The sequence below is a fragment of the Dromiciops gliroides genome, chromosome 3, assembly GCF_019393635.1.
Source record: "Dromiciops gliroides isolate mDroGli1 chromosome 3, mDroGli1.pri, whole genome shotgun sequence".
NCBI lineage: Eukaryota > Metazoa > Chordata > Mammalia > Microbiotheria > Microbiotheriidae > Dromiciops > Dromiciops gliroides.
Window position 1 is genome coordinate 153,312,814 of NC_057863.1, and position 23,221 is coordinate 153,336,034.

General features: G+C 37.3%; 1 protein-coding gene across 1 annotated transcript in view; it reads right to left on the reverse strand.

Moving 5' to 3' along the window:
* ABCC4 (ATP binding cassette subfamily C member 4) overlaps positions 1-23,221 on the reverse strand; it is a 280,662-nt gene that overhangs the window by 212,050 nt on the left and 45,391 nt on the right. The window contains exons 2-4 of the mRNA XM_043990550.1: positions 18,841-18,951; positions 17,877-17,997; positions 9,841-10,065 (exon numbers count right to left, since the gene is read on the reverse strand). Coding sequence (XP_043846485.1) covers positions 9,841-10,065; positions 17,877-17,997; positions 18,841-18,951 — 457 coding nt within the window. The remainder of the gene's footprint in view (positions 1-9,840; positions 10,066-17,876; positions 17,998-18,840; positions 18,952-23,221) is intronic.

Sequence of the window (23,221 nt, forward strand, 5' to 3'; positions counted from 1 at the left end):
GGCAATAGCCTTGCCCAAGGATGTTAGGAAGCCTCGTTGACGCCAAATCATACCAATAAAGTGGCATATGCCAAAGCCATATTTCGAGTCAGTAAAAATAGTGGCACTCTTACCTTTGGCTATATTACAGGCCTGTGTAAGAGTCACAAGTTCAGCAGCCTGTGCACTAAAATGGGAAGGCAGAGAAGCTGCCCAGAGGGTGTCATAATCAGAAACTACAGCAGCTCCAGTAAAACGGGTTCCCTCTCTCATAAATGAGGAACCATCTGTATAGAGGACAAGATCAGGGTTTTCTAAAGGTGTATCAAAAAGATCATCATGGGGTTTTTCAGTCATATCAACTAAAGAAGCACAGTCGTGCAATGGTTCCCCCGAGAATGCTAAGTTAGGGAGTAGCGTTGCTGGATTGAGAATTGTGCAGCGTTTTAAAGTGATATTCTCATTACCTAACAGGGTTATTTCATACTTAGCCAGCCTTTGATCTGAAAAGGCTTGTGTCCTGTGACGTAGTAAGAGAGCCCCTACTTCGTGAGGGCATTGCACTGTTAGAGGGTTACCTAGGACCAAATCAGAGGCTTTTTCTACCAAAAGGGCTGTGGCCGCCACTGCCCTAAGGCAAGGTGGCGCTCCAGCCGCTACAGGGTCCAGCTGAGTTGAATAGTAGGCTATAGGGCGTTGGTTAGGCCCCAGTGATTGAGTCAGAACTCCAGAAGCCACCCCGCTATGTTCATGCACAAAGAGAGTGAAAGGCTTACTATAATCTGGTAGTCCTAGGGCAGGTGCTGATAACAAGGCCTGTTTTAATTCCTTTATGGCTGAGAGATGCTGAGGATCCAATTGTAAAATGTCTGGGACAGAACTTTTTGTTAGAGCTATGAGAGGTTTAGTAATTTCACCAAAAGAGGGTATCCATTGTCTACAGTACCCGGCTGCTCCCAGAATGGCTCTCAACTGCCTCTTAGTAGTGGGGGCAGACAGTTGTTGAATGGCCTGGACTCGCTTAGAAGAGACAGAGCGAGTTCCAGCAGCCAAAATAAATCCTAAATATTCTACCTGGGGCAAACACCATTGTACCTTTGACTTGGAAACCTTGTGTCCTCTCTTGTGCAGCTCCAACAGTAAGTGACGGCTATCTTCCTGACAAATTTCAGCATTAGGAGAGGCCAAAAGTAAGTCATCAACATATTATACTAGTGTGGAGCCTTTAAAGGTAATGGAGGCCAGATCCTGCTGTAAAATTTGGGAAAATAATGTGGGACTATCTACAAATCCCTGTGGGAGTCTAGTCCAGGTCCACTGTCTATTTTTCCAGGTAAAAGCAAATAAATATTGGAAGTCCTCATGTACTGGTATGGAGAAAAAGGCAGAGCAGAAGTCTACCTTAGTTTAGAGTGACTTGCCCAGGGTCACACAGCTAGTAAGTGTCAAGTGTCTGAGGCCGGATTTGAACTCAGGTACTCCTGAATCCAGGGCCGGTGCTTTAACCACTGCGCCATCTAGCTGCCTGAATGAGGAAAAAACCAATAATGTTATGAAGGACCATTGAGTAAACTATTCCTCTAAGTCAGGACGTTATGCTGTCCCAATACATTCCCATGAGAAAAATCAAAGGGATAGTAGAATATTCGAGCATCTTGCCCTTTAAACTGGGCTGGCTTTTCTGTTTAAAGCAAGGCTTTTAGAGGCTTAAAGCAAGGGAGATTAGGCAAATGAGGTAAAGTCAGTGGGGGTATTTAAGAGAAAGTCCACTAAATTAGGTGGCTCATGGCCAAACTAGGGAGGGTGGGAGGGTCCTTAAGGTCCCTTCGTGGTCACCAAACTGTGAGATTAAAATTGGATATTAGATCATAAATCTCCCCTACTTAACCTTTCCCTTAATTTATCTCCCAGACTGGTAAATGGAAGAAGCTTCTGGTTTATTGTATGGTAGTCACAAGGTGATATTGATTAGAAGGATAGGAAAGTAGAAACACAATACAAATCATCTTAAGTCTAGGCTTAGTCTATATTCTGTATAAAACTCACCAAAAGTCGAAGGCCACCTTTTGGGAGAGAGAGACCGTCTGTGCAGCACAGTCAGGAGACCAGCAGAGCAGGAAAAAACTCCCACTTCCGTTCTCTCCTTGCCTTTTAAGCTCGCACCCCGGAAGTGGAGTGCTAGCAGGCAGTCTGACATGCGCAGCAGGCGGACTGGCGTGCGTAGCTCATGCCGTTGGTCTCCTCCCCGAAAGGGTGGTCCTAAAAAAAACCTGGCATCTCTCCATTATCTAACCGACTATTAAAACTTTTTACCACAGTATCTAAGGCCAGCTTTAAACGCACGTCTTCTTGACTCCTGGCCCAATGCTCTATCCACTGACCCACCTCCCTGCCTCCAATAATTACATCTGAATAGTAATATAATAGCTGATATTGATTTTTTAAATTATAAAAGTATTTTATTATTTTCCAGTTACATGTAGAGATAGTTTTCAACATTTGTTTTTATAAGAGTTCTGGTTTCAAATTTTTCTCCCTTCCTCCCCTCCCTCCTCCCTCCCCAAGACAGCAAGTAATCTGATATAGGTTACATATGTACAATAACATTAAACATACTTCTGCATTAGTCATATTATAAGAGAAGAATCAGAGCAAAAAGTAAAAACCTCTAAAAAGAAAAACAGCAGCACTGAAAACAAAAGAAATAATATGGTTCAATCTGCATCCATATTCCACAATTTGTTTTTTTTTTGGATTTGGAGAGTCTTTTCCATCATGAGTCCTTTGGAACTATCTTGGACCACTGTATTGCTGAAAAGAATCAAGTCTATCACAGTTGATCAACACACAATGTTGTTGATACTGAGCACAATGTTCTCCTGGTTCTGCTCATTTCACTCATCATCAGTTAATGCAAGTCCTTCTAGGTTTCTCTGAACTCCTCCTGCTCATTGTTTCTTACAGCACAATAGAATTCCATTACATTCATATACCACAACTTCTTCAGCCATTCCCCAATTGATGGGCAGCCCCTCAATTTCCAATTCCTTGCTACCACAAAAAGAGCAGCTATACATTTTTTTGTATATGTGGGTCCTTTTCCCTTTTTTATTATCTCTTTGGGAAAAAGACCCAAAAGTGGTATTGCTGGGTCAAAGCACAGCTTTATAGCCCTTTGGGCATAGTTCCAAATTGCTCTCCAGAATGGCTGGATCAGTTCACAGCTCCACCAACAATGCATTAGTGTTCCAATTTTCCCACAGCTTCTGCAACATTTATTATTTTCCTTTTTTGTCATATTAGTCAATCTGATAGGTGTGAAGTGGTACCTCAGAGTTGTTTTAATTTGCATTTCTCTAATCAATAGTGATTTAGAGCATTTTTTCATATGGCAATAAATAGCTTTGATTTCTTCATCAGAAAACTGCCTGTTCATATCCTTTGACCATTTCTCAATTGGGGAATGACTTGGATTCTTATAAATTTTATTTAATTCCCAATATATTTTAGAAATGAGGCCTTTATCAGAAGTACTGGCTATAAAAATTGTTTCCCAGCTTTCTGCCTCCCTTTGAATTTTGGATGCATTGCTTCTGTTTGTACAAAAACTTTTTAATTTAATGTAATCAAAGTCTTACATTTTGCATTTCATAATATTCTCTATCTCCTGTTTGGTCATAAACTGTTCTCTTTTCCAGAGATCTGAAAGGTAAACTATTCTATTCCTCTCCTAATTTACCTGTGGTGATATTGATTTAAAACTCTAAAGTTTACCATTTATTTTCTGAATGAGCAATCAATACCAATTTTGAACACCTGGTACAGTCTGTATTCACGAGAGAGCTATTTGGCTTATAATACTAGAGGCTGAAAATGGCATTTTATGCTATTGTCATATGGGGTATAGTTTAAATTTCTTATTCATTCAAAAGATTGAATCTAAAACTGGAAGAAAAAAAAACCCTGGCAAGCAGTGGAAAGTATCTTAAATACAAGGTTTGAATTACTAAGCTGTAAAGTGCTTATTTACCTGTTTAAGACATAAATTTTACAGCTATTTCTTAAAATGAAATTTTTTTAAACTAGCTAATTTCTTTTTATTTATTTATTTATTTTTAGTGAGGCAATTGGGGTTAAGTGACTTGCCCAGGGTCACACAGCTAGTAAGTGTTATGTGTCTGAGGCCGCATTTGAACTCAGGTACTCCTGACTCCAGGGCCGGTGCTCTATCCATTGTGCCACCTAGCTGCCCCCAAAATGAAATTTTTTTAAAAATATATTTTATTTTTTAAAATTCAGAAGGTAGCAAGACCTATGTTAAAAGATAAAAACATGCTTTTAAAAAGAGACAGACTCTAAGGTACAATTCAGCAACTTCCTCAGTAATATAAATATAATTTTAGCCTTTGCCTGAACTTGAATGATTTTTCCCTATCTTGCCTTTCTTACCTTGGAGTCATGACCTTTTTGGACTTCATCAAAAGTTCTAACAGCTTGGAAAATACTGGCTATGATTACTTCAGATCAGAGTCACTGCCTTGATGACTATGCTTCATGACCTACAGATAAATAATCTCCCCCAGGTTTCAGGTCTTTCAAACTTAGTCTTGTATTCTTTCCACAGAGTCAATGAAGACAATGATAAATAAAGCAATGGCATTTCAGAGAATTAATTCTTCCAAAAATCTCTTCTCTTCAATTGCAGTAGAGCTTCTCTTGAGTATTAGAATAAAAAGATTGTCTCCGGTTGTTTGAAGGAATCAAAACTTTTTAACTCCTTTTAGCAACCCCTTAGAAATCTAGAAAACTTTTAAAAACTGTCTTTGGATATAGAGCTCCTTCCTTTGTGGTGTTCATGGATCAAATCCAATCATGACAGGATGGCAACATAAAACATGGGACAGCAAATAAATAGTTTAACATTGTTCATTCTCATTATGTATTATAGGTAGACTCTCATTAGAAAATTCCACACAATTTAAGGCACAATTTAATACATTTTCATGCACAGGTGACTTAAGACAAAATGAATCAAGCTGTCCATTTCATTTGTTCAGCACCTTGTTGAATTGCAGTGGAAACAATAGAGGGAACATTATCTTCATCTAAAACCACGGTGTACCCACACAGCATCTCAAGAAAGACATTTCTGAACAGAAGGGTAAACTACAAAGATCAAGTAGAGAGGGGTTGCCACAAGAGGACAGGCCAAACAAAAAGATTTTTTGTGCAAAAAATGGGACTCTTTATCTAAAAAAAAAAATAAAAGGTGAGTGGGAGATATAAATGACTGTTATCAAAACATGAATGGAATGACCATACAAGTTTGAAGAGACACTAGTCATCAAGTCTAAGCCCCACTTTTTAGAGATGAAGGAGTTAAGAGCCAGAGAGGCAGAAGGACCAGAAAAATTAATTTGCAAAGTAAATATTCAAATCCAGGTTTTCTGACTCCCAGTCATTCCTTTTACTGCAGCACTAAAAAAAGGTAAAAACAGAGCTATTCATCAAATTATAGAATTCTAGAAATAGGATAAAGGAAAAGATAAATTATGACATATAAAAAGAACTGTTTTTCAAAAGGAAGTAACTAACAAAAGTCACTACCTCAGGACAGCTAGATGGCACAGCAGATAGAGCACTGGCCCTAGAATCAAGAGGACATGAGTTCAAATCCAGCCTCACTGGCTTACTAGCTAGATGACCCTGGGCAAACCACTTAATCCTGATTGCTTAAAAAAAGTCACTATCTCCAAATATGCTTCAGACATCTTGAAATAGCATCAAAATGTTTACTGATTGAGTCAGATTGATGCTAAGAAGGATAATTGTGCTGTTTTCAACTAACCATCTCTTGCCATCACTATCACATACAGAATAAATACCAGGCCAGATGAACAACTGACACTACCCAGAATGGCGATGCCTGTGTTTCGGCCAGGGGAGGATCTAGTCAGATTTATCATGCTCTCCACGTGAGCTTCACTCTGTTTCCTGCTTTGAGTAAGTGTTAGCCCAGAGTTGCTGCAGAAACTATCAAATGACCTCTGTTTTGAAACAGGCTGAATGAAAGTAACAAGTACAGCTCAAGTGTGCAAACCAGTCTAACAAGATAAGGAGTAAAGGCCTATGAACTGAACAGTAAAGAGTCAAGAGACCTATTTAATAACCCTACCTCTGCCACCAGTTAATTGAGCATGTGAAAAGAATTATGCCATGATATGCCTTGATTCCCGTGTCAGGGATTTCATATATGTATATGTATGCATATATATATATATATACCCACACATATGTCTTCGCACATGTATGTGCATATACAATCATATACATGCATACACACATTTATAAATATAAACATATGGTATGTATTCTGTTATCCCTATATGAGTTATAATTTAAATTTCTCATTCAAATAATTGAATCTAAAAATGGAGAATAAAAAGCTACCAAGTAGTGGAAGGTATTTTAGCATATTATATATGTGTGTGTATGTGTGTAAACATACATATATGCACCTATAAATATATACAGATTTATAAATAGATACAGATACAGATATAGATATAAATTTCTTATCTGTAAAAACAGGAATGACATTACCACCCTTTTTTATTGGAATCAGGGACCCACTAACTGAATCTAAAAGCTTAGAATGCCCTTCATTATACTCTCTATAAATTCCGAATACAAGACGGGTAGTCATATGAATGAATAGCTGTAACATTACTAATTCAAACTAGATTTATAGTGCCTAGTACATGGCTCTGCATCCATGACCCACTTATGTTTGCTCAACAAATTTTTAATTCATAATCTTACTTCTCTGTTTCTTTGTTGCTGTCACCACTTTATTTTTACCTGTAAACATTTTTATAAGTGATAGTTCAGTTGCTGACATTTTCACTCACTTATTTCAGACTTAAAGAAATAAATATTTCAATAATCAACCCAGGATTGACTACGGTATTGTGGGCCACTTTTATTGGCAAGAGAAGTAAGAGAAATGCCCCCTCTACATTCAAAAGAAGACTCCTTGGTTGATTCAAGGAGCTTCTGAAAACTCACATCACAGGCACTGTGAATGAACAAACGAATGAGAACTGAAAAAATGTATGACTCAAACTAATTTAACTTTCCATTATATAACCCACAAGTAGTATAGAAATAGAAAAAGATCAAAAGGAGTTACAGATCAAAAATTGAAGGTGAATGCCAAGGAGCTCTCGACATGCGTATGTGTTCAGTAAGCTTAGCAAGGTACATTTTCCACGGTGCTATTCAAAACCACAACCTCCTAATAATTTATCTGTCACCCTGTTGATGTAATCCAACTTAATTATCTCCCAGGCATCAGGATTAAGACAAGGTACCATCAGAAGGAAAAGTCACAAACACTAAGGTACAGCACAGAGAAAGGTCTTTATGCTTTGCCATGACACCAATTTTCAGCCCTAGGGACTAAGCCATATGAAAGGATGAAGAATCTTATTTATCCATTTCCAGCATGTTACTAGAAATAAGAATTTAGTTCATAGGGAAATTTAGCATTCCCATGTTTCTTATATTTCGTGTGAATTTTTGAGATCATTTTCTCAACTTCTTCAAGGGACAATTATGTTATGATAAGCTACCCAGCAAATTAATACCTTAGGGAGAAGCTTGCATTCAAATAAGCAAATGAGCCAAGGTAGATCAGATTTCCCAAAGGCTAAAAGGACTACTTTCCAAGGTATTAGTGGAAACAGGAAGAAAAACAGGTGAACAACAACTCACCAGGCCAGAGAGCCTTGCACAACTACAATCTCCATCTTGTCTCCTTTACTAAATCATTAAAGCATACTAAGAATTACAGAACAATGTCATATATCCATGCTTATAGCGGCTAGACCTGGATGTATACATATATGGATTATATATGTGTGCATTATATATGTATGTATGTGTCTATGTATATGTGTATATATTTATATATGTGTGTACACGTATCTCCAGTACCTAGCAAAGTAAAGGAACATAGGAGGGGGTTAACAAATATTGATTAGCTCATATGTATAGTATTTGTTACAATGGTTTTGTTTTTCTTTCTTTTTCAGTGGGGAAGTTTAAAGGTGGAGGGGGTGGGGCAGCTAGGTGGCACAGTGGATAAAGCACCAGCCCTGGATTCAGGAGGACCTAAGTTCAAATCTGGCCTCAGACACTTGACACTTACTAGCTGTGTGACCCTGGGCAAGCCACTTAACCCTCATTACCGCCCCCCCCCAAAAAAAAAAAGTGGAGGGGGAATTGGGATAGGTTAGCCAAAAAAAAAAAAAAAAAGCAAACAAAGAAAAGGTCATTTAAGCATTTTTAATGTACAAAAGAAAACAGAAAAAAGGTGCAAAATTACAGACAAGTCAGAGATATATACTTTAAAAAAAGAAAAGCTAGCTGGGTCTAACAGATTCATATTTTTACATATAATCCTTTTTTCTTCTTCTTCAGTTCCACTGTATATATGGAAGGGCTCATTTTAGTTTGTTTGTTAAAATCAGAATTTTTTAAAAAGTAAGACAAGTGAGGATATGTAACAGTCATTCCAAAATCAAACAGTAAGCTGTTTAAACAACCTGGAACAAGCTATAATCAGTGGCCAAGATGATAAACAATAAACAAATTCTAATACTATTAATCCCACCAAGACTGGGTTGCATGCAACTTTGCCATCATTTTCTCTTTCTTTTTTTTATTTTGGTGGGGCAATTGGGGTTAAGTGACTTGCCCAGGGTCACACAGCTAGTGTCAAGTGTCTGAGGCCAAATTTGAACTCAGGTCCTTCTGAATCCAGGGCCAGTGCTCTATCCACTGCGCCATCTAGCTGCCCCCTTTGCCATCATTTTCAATGAACAGGACTAAGAAATTACCAACCTTGTAACATAGATATAACTTGATTTGGCAACTTATAAGTGGAATGCTAACATTTTCAGTTTTTTACAATTTTATTCTAGAACATTATGATTCTACTACTATACTGCAAAATCAGATAATGGAAAAGACATTTGGACAAAGAATCTTATTTAAAAAGCAAATCAAGAGTTTAAGATATGAAATCACTAATATCTAAAGTGGACAATATTTCTTAAAGTAGTGAATGTGGAAAATAATCTCCAGTTACAAATATTATCCTCCTCATCAAATTACAGAAACAAACTGTTCCCCACCCCACTGACAACAGAATATTCTATCATCATGTTGGGTAGGGGGAGTGTTCTCTTTTTGTCTAGTTGCCATACACTCCATTGATTTTTTTAATAAGCAAAAAATTAATTTAGCCATCAACTGACTCATTAAAAATTAGCCAAAATACAGAGAATAACCTTCATAATTAGTTCATTTTATAGAGAAATTTCCTGTATCACTATACACCAAGTCAGTTTTAAAATGTCTTTTGCCCAGGTTTCCTTTTAAACACAGGCTTTATTGAAAGAAAAAAATCTCACTGCATCATATATTGGCATCAAATTATCAAAAATATAACTTACAAATTACTTTCAACTAAATGATGGTATGAGCTTCTAGCAAGCCTATGTTTAGAAGTATTAAAATTCCAACTTGGCTTGATGTGACTTTATAAGGAGAAATATACCATATCCTGGGATAGCTTCCTTGAAATAAATGTAATGTAATGCAATTATACTTAGAAAGAAAAGGAAAATGAGAGGATTTTACAAATTCCAGCTTTACAAAATGATTCATTTTAAAGAAATGTTCAGAAGAGGAACCTTTTAAATAGGAAGTCAACTTAAACATAAATGGGTTTTACAAACAATTTGGCATGAACACTGCTATTATATAAAGTAAGGAACACGTAAATTCACTCACCTTCCGGTAAATCATATGGCACATGGCCACTCGAAGTTTCATTCCCACGCACTGTACATGATAAAAATATAGATGGTGCAGTATGGCCAAAATGAGAGTACAGAAGGACAGAGCAGCAGCATAGCCATAGGCCCAATTCAGAGCTACATTGTTATGGGGATCATAGTTTTCAAAATATTCAATAATTTTCCCCAAAAATATTGGTTGCACTACTTTTGTGCTCTCCTAAAAAATGAAAACAAAACAAAACAAACCATAGTTACGCAAAATATAAATCACAGACTCCAACAGACCAATTTTTTCCCACTTTGGTAGAGCAAAAAGTCTTACTATAATGACTCATGATCCATCATAGCAAGGAGGTTACTGATTTCTCAAAGGGTATGTGAACACGACAGAAGCTAGAAAAGATTTCCAAATAAATCATAGATCCAGAGGACCTCAGGGATCATTTCATCAAATGATCTTGCTGAGTATGAACTGGTTTAGGAGTGTGTGTGTGTGTGTGTGGTACGTGAGGACCAAGTACAGAGAGCACACCAAAAGGTCGCCTTCTAAGTGATAACATTTTGTACTCCCGGCAACTGAAATAATGTATAGGTGGAATAGCAATCTGGATATATGAAAGGTGTACACTCATACGCCTGCAATCCTGGCTCTTTCAAATTTTAGAGCAATTTCATTGGGTGGATGGGAGAGAGGGTGGCTAGTAGGCAAGAGGCTAAAAACCAAAAAAAAAAAAATCATTTTATTAAGAGTTTTAAACAAAGCCTTTGATCAAATTACGGGTTTTTTCCTATCCTAAGGGAAAAAAAATATTCTGGTTTCATTAAGAAATCAGCGAGGGGGCAGTTAGGTGGCACAGTGGATAGAGCACCGGCCCTGGAATCAGGAGTACCTGAGTTCAAATCTGGCCTCAGACACTTAACACTTACTAGCTGTGTGACCCTAGGCAAGTCACTTAACCCCAATTGCCTCACTTAAAAAAAAGAAAGAAAGAAAGAAAGAAAGAAAGAAAGAAAGAAAGAAAGAAAGAAAGAAAGAAAGAAAGAAAGAAAGAAAGAAATCAGCGACACCTTTATCAGAGGTTTAGAACATGAACTATAGAAAAGGCTAAAAACTAGTACGTTTCCTATAGTTTCAAGGACATTGTAAATGATAAAAATTCCCTTCACTACCTGAAAAATGGACAGATATCTAAGTCATAGGTTTTGGACATGTAAGAGGGCAGAGGAAGAGAGAGGCAGGGGGAGAGGGAAGGGAGCTGTCCAAAGCTGACCAAAGATATCCTCCCCCAATTCAGACCATACCTTATGCCATGACAAAGAGAGCGCAAGTTCAGAAGTTATTTTTAAACAAATACCAAGTTGAGAAGGTTCTTGGTTTTGGTAGGTATGAAAGAAGAACTGGGGGAGAGGAAAGGGGACAGGAGGATGGATATTTAGCCAGAGGCATGCTCCATAAGTCAACAGTAACACAGAAGTCAAAAAAAGCTAACCGAGTATTACATTTCAGTGTGAACTCCCATGAACATATTCATACTGAAGGACGACTGGGGTGGTTATACTATTCTCGAATTCTGGTAGGGTCAGACTGTACCTGAAATATTTCATTCAGTTCTAGATACCACATTTTTGGAAAGTCATTAGCAAGCAGGAGTGCATTCCGAGGTTGGCAATATGGTTGTTGATGGAACTAGAAATCACGCCATATACTAGGACTGGTAAGAGGAACTGGGCAGATCTGTCATTTTTTTAAAAAAAATAGACTTAATTGTCCTAAATATCTGAAGGGCTATGATATAGAAGAATGATTAGTACTTGTTCTGCTGGGTGCCAGAGGGGGAGAACTAGAAGAAATAGGTAAAAGTTTCTAAAAGGCAGTTTTCAGGTCAATACAAGGAAATGTTTCCTAATAATTAAGTGGAATAGCCTGCCTCAGGAGGTAATTAAGATCCCTATCAGGAAAGGTCAGCAAATAGTGGCTAGACAACCTGTCAGGGATTTTGTACAAGGGATGCCAGTTCAGGCATGGATCAGTTCTATGACCCATGAGGTCTCTTCCAATTCTGTAATTGTGTGTACTAAGTGCTATTCATATTTCTATGGATGACAAATAGACAGCTAAGAAAGAGGGTGAAAATGTTCCCCATAGCTGATAGGTCAAAATGAACAACAGTCCAGACCAGTAATAAGCATGAGACTATAATGAAATGAAATATTAATGACAACCAGAGACCCCATTAAAGAGAATAGAATAAAGAAAGAGAAAAGAAAATGTCTTTCCTATGACCTGGACTCAAACTGACTTTAAGCTACCAGGATTCACAGTATTTTACCACAAATACTTCTCATCTACCATCTATGCCCAAGTAACCTTTGGCATCCCCTTCTAACACAGTCTTCTCCTTCCCCATAAAAAAGCCATAATTCAGACTCAAACATCATATTTCAAACCCAATATTCAAAAATTAGGACCTCCAACTTCTAAGTCTTTGGCTCAAATGACTTTCCTTTTTTTGTTGGGTTTTTTTTTTGTGTTTTTTGTGAGGTTTTTTTTGGGGGGGTGAGGCAATTAGGGTTAAGTGACTTGCCCAGGGTCACACAGCTAGTAAGTGTCAAGTGTCTGAGGCCAGATTTGAACTCAGGTCCTCCTGAATCCAGGCCGGTGCTCTATCCACTGCACCACCTAGCTGCCCCTCAAATGACTTTCCAATTAAAAAGAGAGGAAAAATCAAACACAAGTATTCAAAATGACTTTAAGCAACCTCTCAGTAACAATCTTAAATACTGTTTAATTTTTGTTGTTGTTGTTTTTAAATAACACACTGACAGGAAGATACAAGGAAATTAAATGGGTTTATCAAAGTCTTCTTCCCAATTTGCATTTTCATGTGCAATCATCTTTTTGATTGTTCTGTTATAAAAATGCTCGGTTTTTTCCATAAATTTTAAAATACAATTAATTAAAATTTAAAAAAAGAAAATAAGCATGGCCACTTATAAAAAGATTCTTCTCCTATTAAGGAACAATCAAGCCATCTATAAAAAGAAAAACTCTAATTCCACATTGGTCCATAACACATACATTGAAAAGGTCTTAAAATGACTATAAGTAGAAAGCATCTTCTTTCCTAATGTTTGTCTTCCCTCTGTTGATTATTTACTAGTTATTCTGCATATATCTTGTTTCTGCCTAAAATGCCAGCCTTTAGGCTGTAAACTCCTTGAGAGTGGAGATCATTTTTGTTTTGCCTTTTACTGTAACCCCTGGGCTTACCTGGTACATAGCAGGCACTTAATAAATGTTTATTGACTGACTGTTAAAGCGAGAATGAATGCTTGTTGAGACTTTAATTTATTTAGAGAAAAAAAAGGTATGAAATGGTATCCATATATATGTCCAAACGTAGAAAATACTTATTTAGTATAGATATATATATATGTACACTCAAACACATGTGCGTGAGGGACCTCACTTAAGCAATGTTATCTATCAAGTTTTTTTCTGCTACATAGAAGGGAAAAAACAGCTATTCAAAAGTGAAATACAGCAACTTCAGGTAATATTGCATTTCCAGGACCATCAAACCTCACGTACGGTCCACTAGGAAAGGCCGAATGATCATGTCTTTTGGTTTGTTGTTAGTCACTAGACAACCTGTCTGAAACATCTTTTAACTCTAGGATTCTCTGCTACCTGTGGTCTCCCAGCAGGGACCAGGCTTGCCAACAGTCAACATCCAAAACAACTCTCACAGAAGAAAACAGTAGGTGGTATCAGTGGATGAATGATGACAAGCTGCCAATTTCAGATAAACAGTTCTTAATTAAAAATATAAAGTATGAAAACTTTACAGGTCAATGTAAGAAGATAGTAGTAGTAAGAGGCTTTCCCACACAGCTGGTTGTGACCCTATCGGGAATACCATGGAGGACTCAAAGTCCCAAAAGGCAAAACAAAATCAAAGAATGATAAACAAAGCAGAGTTGCTGTCAAATTCAATCCTTGAACTTCACTGCTGACAAGGAAGCATTTTAATCATTCGGTCTCCGTAAGTGCACAATAATTAATGACATCTCATGCTTGATTATTTCCACCTTTCAACTACTTTACCCAGGATGAAATAAGCAAACCTGAGATCTGGCAGAAAAACATCTGTAATTCAATGAAAGCTTTCTAAATAACAAAAACAAGACCAGGCTACCCTACTTGGAGGCCTCTCCCCTTTGGTTTAACTTCTGAATGATAACCCGAATGCCTTTAGGAGGTGAACAAGAGAAAATGTCTGACTTGATGCCACAACAAAATGTTTATCCTACCCTGAAAACTATAGCAGACAAGGGAAGAGAACCAAGAGTGACTCCTTTACATATCCTAACTCCTATCAAGGAACACAACCTCTGTGAGTCCCTTTACCTTTTCCACAGCACAGGTTTCTCACATGATTCAGGGTCAGGATTAGAATTCTTCAACATTTTGGGGGAAAGTACACAGATATTCTAAAAAAAACTTCTCAATGACTGCTTCCCTACTTGACCTTGCTTCTCAGGTGCCTTATGGACAAGTTATGAATGTGAGAGGTTTAGCTTTTGGTCTGCTCCAGTGATGCTTCTCTTCTGTCCCAACCTCAAACCCTGTCTCAAATCAAGAGAAGGATAAGGAATGTAGTATCTTTTTTATCTGTGTTCTGAGTGAGTTTAAGACATGTGCTGCTCTCAGCAGGCTGAAGGTAAAGATGTGTTCATTTTGTGGTGAGCACCTTTGGAAACAATAAATCGACTAAAAATCCAGGAAAGTAATTTTGACATTTAACATAATCTGTCTTGTGTGCCTTATCTTTGCTCTCTCCAAAAGAAAGTGTCTCTAGTCTACAAGCCTTAAAGTTATAATTGGAATTGGTTCTTTTTTATAAAAAAAAAATTATCATTTCTAAATGTAATTGAAGTTCCTAGTTTCATATCCAAGCCTCTTTTTTTCTTCTTTGTATTTTGAAATGTTTGTGTTTGTTGATGATTAAGCTCACAATAAAAAGAAAAAAATTCTTTTTCTTCCTGATTATCGGGGGAGGGGTTTGGTTATGTTTTTGTTTTTGTTATGGTTTTGTTAATTCATTGCATTTGCCTGTGAGGGCTCTGAACATTGAGATTTTTAACATCTCTATCATATCTTCCTATTTTGTAAACAATGATATATTGGCTATAGTACAGGTCTCTTCTGAATCTCTACCTAAGTGACTTTTGCCTAAAAGAGGAAAAATAAAGTTCATGATTACTATGCTATCTGTTTCTCAAAGCTTTATAATAGTTATATTTTTTTAAATCTGTAGGTCTTACTAGAAAAGTTGAATATTTTGATACTTAGTTCTTAATTCTAGTGTTTTCCTTCTGATAATTATTTTCTGTGTCCTTTCTATAGCTTGATTTGTATATATTTGTTTGCATGTTGTCTCCCCCTCATTAGATGGTGAACTCCTTGAGGACAAGAACTATTTTTTGTCTCTTTTTGCATCCCCAGGGCTTATCCCAGTGCCTAGCACATAGTAGGTGCTTAATAAATGTTTACTGACTCATACTTGAAGTAATAAAGGTTGTTACTTAGGTATTTCAAGTGGCATAAATGCTGGAGAATCATTGGTTCTCCCTTTTAACAATTGGATCTCAAAAGAAAAATGAATCAATTTATAATCCAAAATGTTTCACAGAATTTGGGCTCCCAGAACAAAGAGATGGTATGATTGTATTGAAATCTGTTATTTCTTTTTTGAAATCCCATAAAGATCCAATGCAGTAACCTGACTTCAAGAAGATGTACTTGGCCTGTTCACTCACAAGTAGTACTAGCTTGATGCCAATGATGGTCCTGAATGCTGCTCTGTCAAGGTTTTAGTTTTTCAACTTTAGAGTGCTTAAGAAAAATGGCTATATTGAATACATGTATTATATACATATATAAGCAATATATTTATAAAATATACATAAATATATGTATATACTTCATACTTTATACATGTGTATATGTATACACCTACCAGAATTTTACATTTGTATAGGCAATACAAACATAAACATATATTCACACACATGCATGCATGCATGCATGCATACACTGCATGAACGAATGTAAAGTTCTGGGAAATATAATCCCCAGTGGAAACATGTTCTTCAGAAGACATGCAATCTTCAGCTGAACTAAATTCTCCAAAACATTATAAGCAGCCGAGTTACAAAATCAATCATGGTCATAGCACTATCCACTCCACGTAGTTTGGTAATCTAATCCCTAGCAAATGAACTTTAAAGCTAGTTAAAATTCCAAAGCCACAGATGAAAATTACTTCTTTTGAAGCAAAGCAAAGGCCTTCTCCTTCCCACATTCATCTTGAGAAGATTAACATTTCTTTCCAGCTTCTCTAAACCAGCAAGAAGGCAATAGCCAAACTAGAGAAATTACAGGGCAAGTATATCAGACTTAAGGTTTCCTTTCTGTTACAAAGTCAAATTACCTAAAACATCTGAGTTCCATATTAAATCACTATTGGAAACTCTGTCAGGTGTGTTGTCTAAAGACATAAAGGAACATAATCAAATGAAGTTCATACGTTAATTTGGTCCCTGTCAAATTTCAAACCAGAACCAGCTTGACCCATGAAAATAAAAAATGAGAAGCCAAGCAACCCTAAATGATTATTTTAATTCTTTTCTTGGTAGCTCAGACCAGGGGTTACATATGATCCTCCCATCTGTGCTTCAAAGAGCACAAAAATGTTTTCCTGCAGGGAAAACATTTTTTAGACACCTCAGCAACACAGGATCAACAAGCTAACAAATATTTACCTATCATCTACAACTGTAGTGTCAAACTCAAACAGAAAGGGAGGGCACTAAACTTAGATAAATATCCCTGTGGGCCTCAAATACTGACTTAGAAAATTATACCTGTTTATATATTTCTTTTCTTAATTAACACATCAGCACATAAAAATCTGGTTTGGGACACATTTAGGAGTACTAGGAGCCACGTGTGGCTCATGGGTCATGTGTCCAACACCTCTTGACTTATAATCTGAGGCATTCTAAGCAATGATCCCAAAGAACTAGCTCCAAATACTGGGGCAAACATTGGGAGATGGAAAGGAACTCAAAGATCATCCAGCCCCTTTTTTACAGATTATTTGGTCTAATCTCTAGAGAAGTTGAGGGACTTGATTAAAATCACACAGGAAGTCCAACAGCTATAAGGATTTGAACCCAGTCTTTCTCTCAACAAATCCATTACCTTGGGCACTACACCAAAGGTATCAAACCCAAGGGCAGCCTGAAACATTAAACCGTAATTGGGAAATGTTTGACAAAATAAATAAAAACATATTACAAGATATAATGTCAATTTGTGGTTTCCTAAATCGATATGCAGGGATCCCATTTCTATTTGAGTTTGACACCACTTATCCACAGCTATTCTTGGCATTCCTGTGAAGTTTGCCATTAACTACATTGTACTCTTGGTAGCTATAAGTAGATAAAAGTATGAAACTATTTAAGGTATAACATGAAGTGGGGTAAAACTGAGGGCATTTCTTAAACATGAATCAAATTAAATTCACATATTTTAATGTTAAAAATTCCATCTCTGTAGAAGTTTTGTGATAAGTCAAGTTGCATACGTTATGTCTGCTGGACAATAAGAAAGGGAGGGGTGAAAGGAAGGATGGGGAGAGTGAGGGGATAACAATTGTAGACCCTTACTTGGGTGCAAGAAAAGCCCATGTTTCAGCTGCTACATTTTCATCTGAACATGTCTAAACAGTACTTCTCAAAATACAACTGACTCATACAACCATCCCCCATCCCCACCCCAGGTCCACTCTGCATTACTAGCTACCTCCTAGGGTTGTTGTAAGGATCAAATGAGATGATAATAGTAAAGTACTTAGCACAGTTCCTGGTACATAAATGTTCACTGTTGTCTTTAACTTAATGTTTCTTTTGTAATAAATGTATACAAAAAACCCACCCACATATAAGAAACATCACCTCAATCAGGGTAAAAATTCCCAAAATTAAGTAGGATTTCCAGAAACACTTTATAATTGCTTTGGTTAAGGAGGGCTGTCTGGCTTCTTTTTCTGCTCTTAAGACTTCTTTATCCCAGTACCTAGGAAGCAAAACAAACAATCAGGAGGAGTTATTGATTGGGGTAAAGAAAGGAATGGTTAGAAAAGCTAAATAAAAAGTTGGGGTTTTTTTGTTTATTTTGAGATGCAGTATACTCTCTGAGTACTCTATCAATATCAGTTGGTTGTCAAAGCTCATCCTGTAGCATTTTGATAAGGAAGAAATCTCCACTGTTAGAAAATAAAGAAGGCACTGATATAAAGAAAGACAATTGGCTTTAAGTCTTACAGCTAGGAAATGAGAAACTATGCAGAAATCCAAAATAGTAGATTAGACCACAAGAACAAGCTAAAATTTGTGGTATACCAAGGCAATGACCCTCTCCTTTGAATTTTCCCATCCATCATCATTGTCGTCATCATATAATTTTCTGTGCAGGCACATCCTACTAAATCTACTAATTTAGGCAGGGCCTAAATCTCAGTCTGAAACTTTGTCTTCCCAGGCCCAGCAATGCCATACCATAGGAGGTACTTCTAATTTAATATAATAAAAATGTATTAGAATGCCCGGCAATCAAGGTAGTAGTAGGTAAGGATCACTAGGGTGATTCAACTGCTCTGTTCCTCCTTTTCTTAAGGGACAAGAAGTGACCCCACAGGCCACTGCACTAGATTGTCCTCCAGGGTACTAAGTAGTTCAAGCCTGAGTATAAGCCTTAAGGGTATGTGGCCATAGAGCATGAGGATCTAGGCTTCAGTGAGCCCAGGCCAAGGGAGCAGGCCCATGAAGAAACAAGTCAATTGTTATTTTTTAAGTTTTCAAAAGACACTAGGCATACAGCCATTCCTCTGTCCCTCCTTTTTTGCTTCTACTTTCTTACCCTTGCAACTCTTCTCCGAGTGCTTTTGAACGATCCTCAGGAAGCACCGTATACATATCATCTTCTTCTAATCTCCGTTTATGACCAATTTGAAATAAGGGATTTAGCCACCTGTTAAATTGAGAAAGGAAAAAAAGGGGGGGGGGTTAGCATCTGAAATGTTAAGCTTGGGGCAGCTAGGTGGCACAGTGAATAAAGCACCAGCCCTGGATTCAGGAGGATCTGAGTTCAAATTTGACCTTAGACACTTGACACTTATTAGCTGTGTGACCCTGGGCAAGTCACTTAACTCTCAATGCCTGACCAAAAAAAAAGTAAGCCTTTGTCTAATTAGACACCTACCATTAGCAACAGTTTGTTTTTTCTAAACATGCAACCACTTGGTTTGGACTTCTCCTTAGTCACTCTCAAATGCCAGTTACTGACATACTAATAATTGCTACTTGTACCTCTTTCTCAAAGGGTTGTTTCATTTGTATACATTTTGAAAGATACAATAATATTAGGTGATGGGGCTCTAGTCCCAAGTGTGTCACTAACTAGCTAAATGACAATGGGAAAGGCACCAAAGCCTCTCAGAGACATTTTTTTTTTCATGTATAAAATCAGGGAATGAGACAAGAGGTCCTCTGGGATAGCAGAATGCTATGCTTGTTATCATTTCCTTTATATTTCATCAAAGGAAATATAAGATCCTGAGAGCTTAGCAAACTTTCATTTGTTTTACAGAGTATTTGGAGGAAAACAATGTAATTTTCAGAGCAAGAAATCAAAGCTATCAATATTCATAGTTTTTAAATGCTCTAAATCACTAATAATTAGAAAAATGAAAAGTAAAACAACTTTGAGGTACCACCACACATCCATTAGATTGGCTAACATGACATAAAAGGAAAATGATAAATACTGGAGGGGATGTAGGAGAATAGGGACACTAATGCATTGTTGGTAGAACTAGTCTGACCATTTTAGGGAATGATTTAGAACTATGCCCAAAGGGCTATAAAACTATATCTATATATCTACATCTATATACATACACACACATATAGAGACACATGCATATATACACATGTGTGCATGCACATACATACGCAAGCGCGCGCACACACACACACACACATCTCGACTCAGCAATACCACTACTAGATGGGTCTGTATGCCAATAAGATCAAAGAAACAGAGGGGGGCATATGTACAAAAATATTCACAATGTTTTTAATGGTAGAAAAGAACTGGAAATGTTGAGGGTACCCAGAAATTTGAGGTTGGCTGAAGAAGCTATGGTATATGAATATGATAGAATAATACTGCATTGCAAGAAATGACAGACCAATGTCTAGGAGTATGCCTCTGGAGATAACTGTCTCAGACAACTAGGGAATAACTGAACAAATTGTGGTATATGTTGATAATGAAGCATTGTTACACTGTAAGAAATTACAAAAGAGACTGCTTCAGATGATTCTGGGTGGCATAAACTGAAAGAAAGCAGAACCAGAAAGACAATTTACAGGACAGCAGAATTCTGATCTGGGGGGAAAAGTATTCACAAAATACCCCACAATTTTATAATGATACTTTTATTTTTACACTAATATAATCTTGCGGTGATGTATATAAATCATATCAGTGTATACATACAAAATACTTTATGTTTCTTAGGTTACCTATTCTTCTGTAAGTCCCAGGATCTTTAAAATATATTAATGCATGACCAAAATCCATCCATTTCTAAGATGATATTGCATTTCAAGTTTCTTTCCAGAAAACAGAGTAATAACTTGTGTGATTAAGAGGCGATGACAATATTAAGTAAATAATGTGCTTGAAACTATGAGTTCCCTTCCAGATATCACAATTCAGCATCTGGTCTTCATCCCACTAACTTTTTCCCCCTCACTTACATTCCAAAAAATCTAATACCATCTGTTCAAAAGTGACACTCAAATTTAATTCTTCATCCCAAAGCTATTCCCCCCTTCTATGTACAACTCTAGAAAATGTCTCAAATTGGTTCACCTGTTTCACAAGCTCTAAGATTTAGTAAATAAAATTACTAGGTGGCATATAGTTACTTGAGCAGCTAGGAGGTATTGGCAAGTAGTAAGCCCACAACTCCATTATGCAAATCTGTCCCCATACTTTTTCTTGTTATTACTATTTTAATAAACTAGTTCTATGTCTAGAACACACACACACACACACACACAACTGCTTATCTTTTCTCCTACATATGTTGTTGTTTAGTCATTTCCATTTTTCGTGACCCCATTTGGGGTTTTCTTGGCAAAGATACTAGAGTGGTTTGCTATTTCCTTCTCCAGGTCATTTTACAAATGAGAAATCTTAGGAAAATGGGATTAAGTGACTTTCCCAGGGTCACACAGCTAGTAAGTGTCTAACTAAGGGCAGATTTAGAATCAGGTCTTCCTGACTCCAGGCCTGGTGTTCTATATCCACTGAGCCACCTACCTGCCCTATAATTCCTATGTCATCTTTCTTCATTTCCAAGCCTGTTTTCTCATCTCTCACAATATCTCTTTCATCTCCTTCCTCACAGGTAGGATCCGAGTTGTTCCATTTATTCATCAGTTGTCTTAACTTCTAACCACAGTCCTTAACTCTTAGTATAACACTTTCAGAAGACAACCTGTTTTCCATAAAATCCCTTCCAACTATATATTCTAGGTTCTCTAATAGTCTCAGTTTCAAGTCAGTTGTCCTCTTGCTCCTATAACATAAAAGTTATATCAAGATATTAAAAATATATTATTTAGGGGCAGCTAGGTGGCGCAGTGGATAGAGCACCGGCCCTGAAGTCAGGAGGACCTGAGTTCAAATCCGGCCTCAGACACTTAACACTTACTAGCTGTGTGACCCTGGGCAAGTCACTTAACCCCAATTGCCTCACTAAAAAATTAAAAAAAAAATATATATATATATATATATTATTTATATACATATATATGGGAGAGAGACAGAGACAGAAAGAATATCATGTAACTGTTAGCCACTTCCTCAGACCCTTATGTACACCGTAAAAAAAAAGGCTTAAAATAAACAGGAAAGCTTATCCATCTTTCAGACTTCTCAAACAATCTCATCTCCCTTTTCTCCTCCTGCTCCCAAACCCAACTTTTATATTCTCCCATATTGTACCTAACATTCACAGCCCCATCCCCAATTCTTCACATGCTCTTTTCTTGTATGTAGAACTTCCTGAAAATAACCAGCAGGCCTACTACTGCAAAGCAAATAGTCCAAAGGTCCCACCTTCTCTCCCCCACTGCCTACCCGGCCCCACAAAACCCACTGACATCAACACTGCAAACTCACATTGCAAGTCACAGGGCTGAAGAATGCCTGTTGGGAAACCTGACTTTGGGTCCAGATTGGCCACTAACTATGGCATGTGTAAAACTGGGATTAGAATCCTTATGATTCTGTGATTCGGCCCTGTTCCCAATCTCTGGCCATCCACTAGTGCGTTTTAAATTCAAACTTTTCTTTCAAAACATTAAATTTCATCCCTCATGAGAAATGATAGATCTTGTTCCCAGACTATTCTTATAGTCCTGGACCCTTAAACATTAAGGAATAAATTTGTTGTTCAGTTGTTTCCAACTCTTTGTGACCCCATTTGGGGTTTTCTTGGCAAAAATACTGGAGTAATTTGTCATTTTCTTCTCTGCTTAAGAGATCTGCCTATCTTACAAGAAGTTCTAGATCATCCAAAAAGTATTTCCTATAGAATCCACTTAAACAGCAAGGTCCATCATGCCTTTTAAGCTATTTAATTTACAAACAAATGATAATCGAGGAATACTTCCTCTTGTATAGGATACCTGAACACAGTAAAGTACATCAATCTAGAACCGGCAAGGACCTCAGGAGTCACCTATTCCAACCCCCTGGGAAAACTAAGGTCTAGGAAGGTTGCTCCAGTTTACCCAAGTATATATACTAAGTGGCAGGGCGAATGTTTGAACACAGCTCTTTATTTAACCAGGATTTTACTCTTAACAGAGGAGCAGCTAGTTGGTACAGTGGGGAGGGCACTCCACTCTCAAGAGGATTCATTTTCGTGAGTTCAAATCTGGCCTCAGACATTTACTAGTTGTGTGACCCCGGGCAACTCCCGTAACCCTGTTTGCTTCAGTTCCTCACCTGTAAAATGATGTGGAGAAGGAATGAGCAAACCATTCGCATATCTTTGCCGAAAAAACACAAACACAAACACAAACACACAAAACACAAACCCAAACAGGATCATGAAGAGTGGGACATGACTGAAAACTACCCTTAACAATAGAATCTTAACATTGCTCCCTTTATAACTAGCACCATCTGAGCTACGTTCAATTTACAATGATCAACT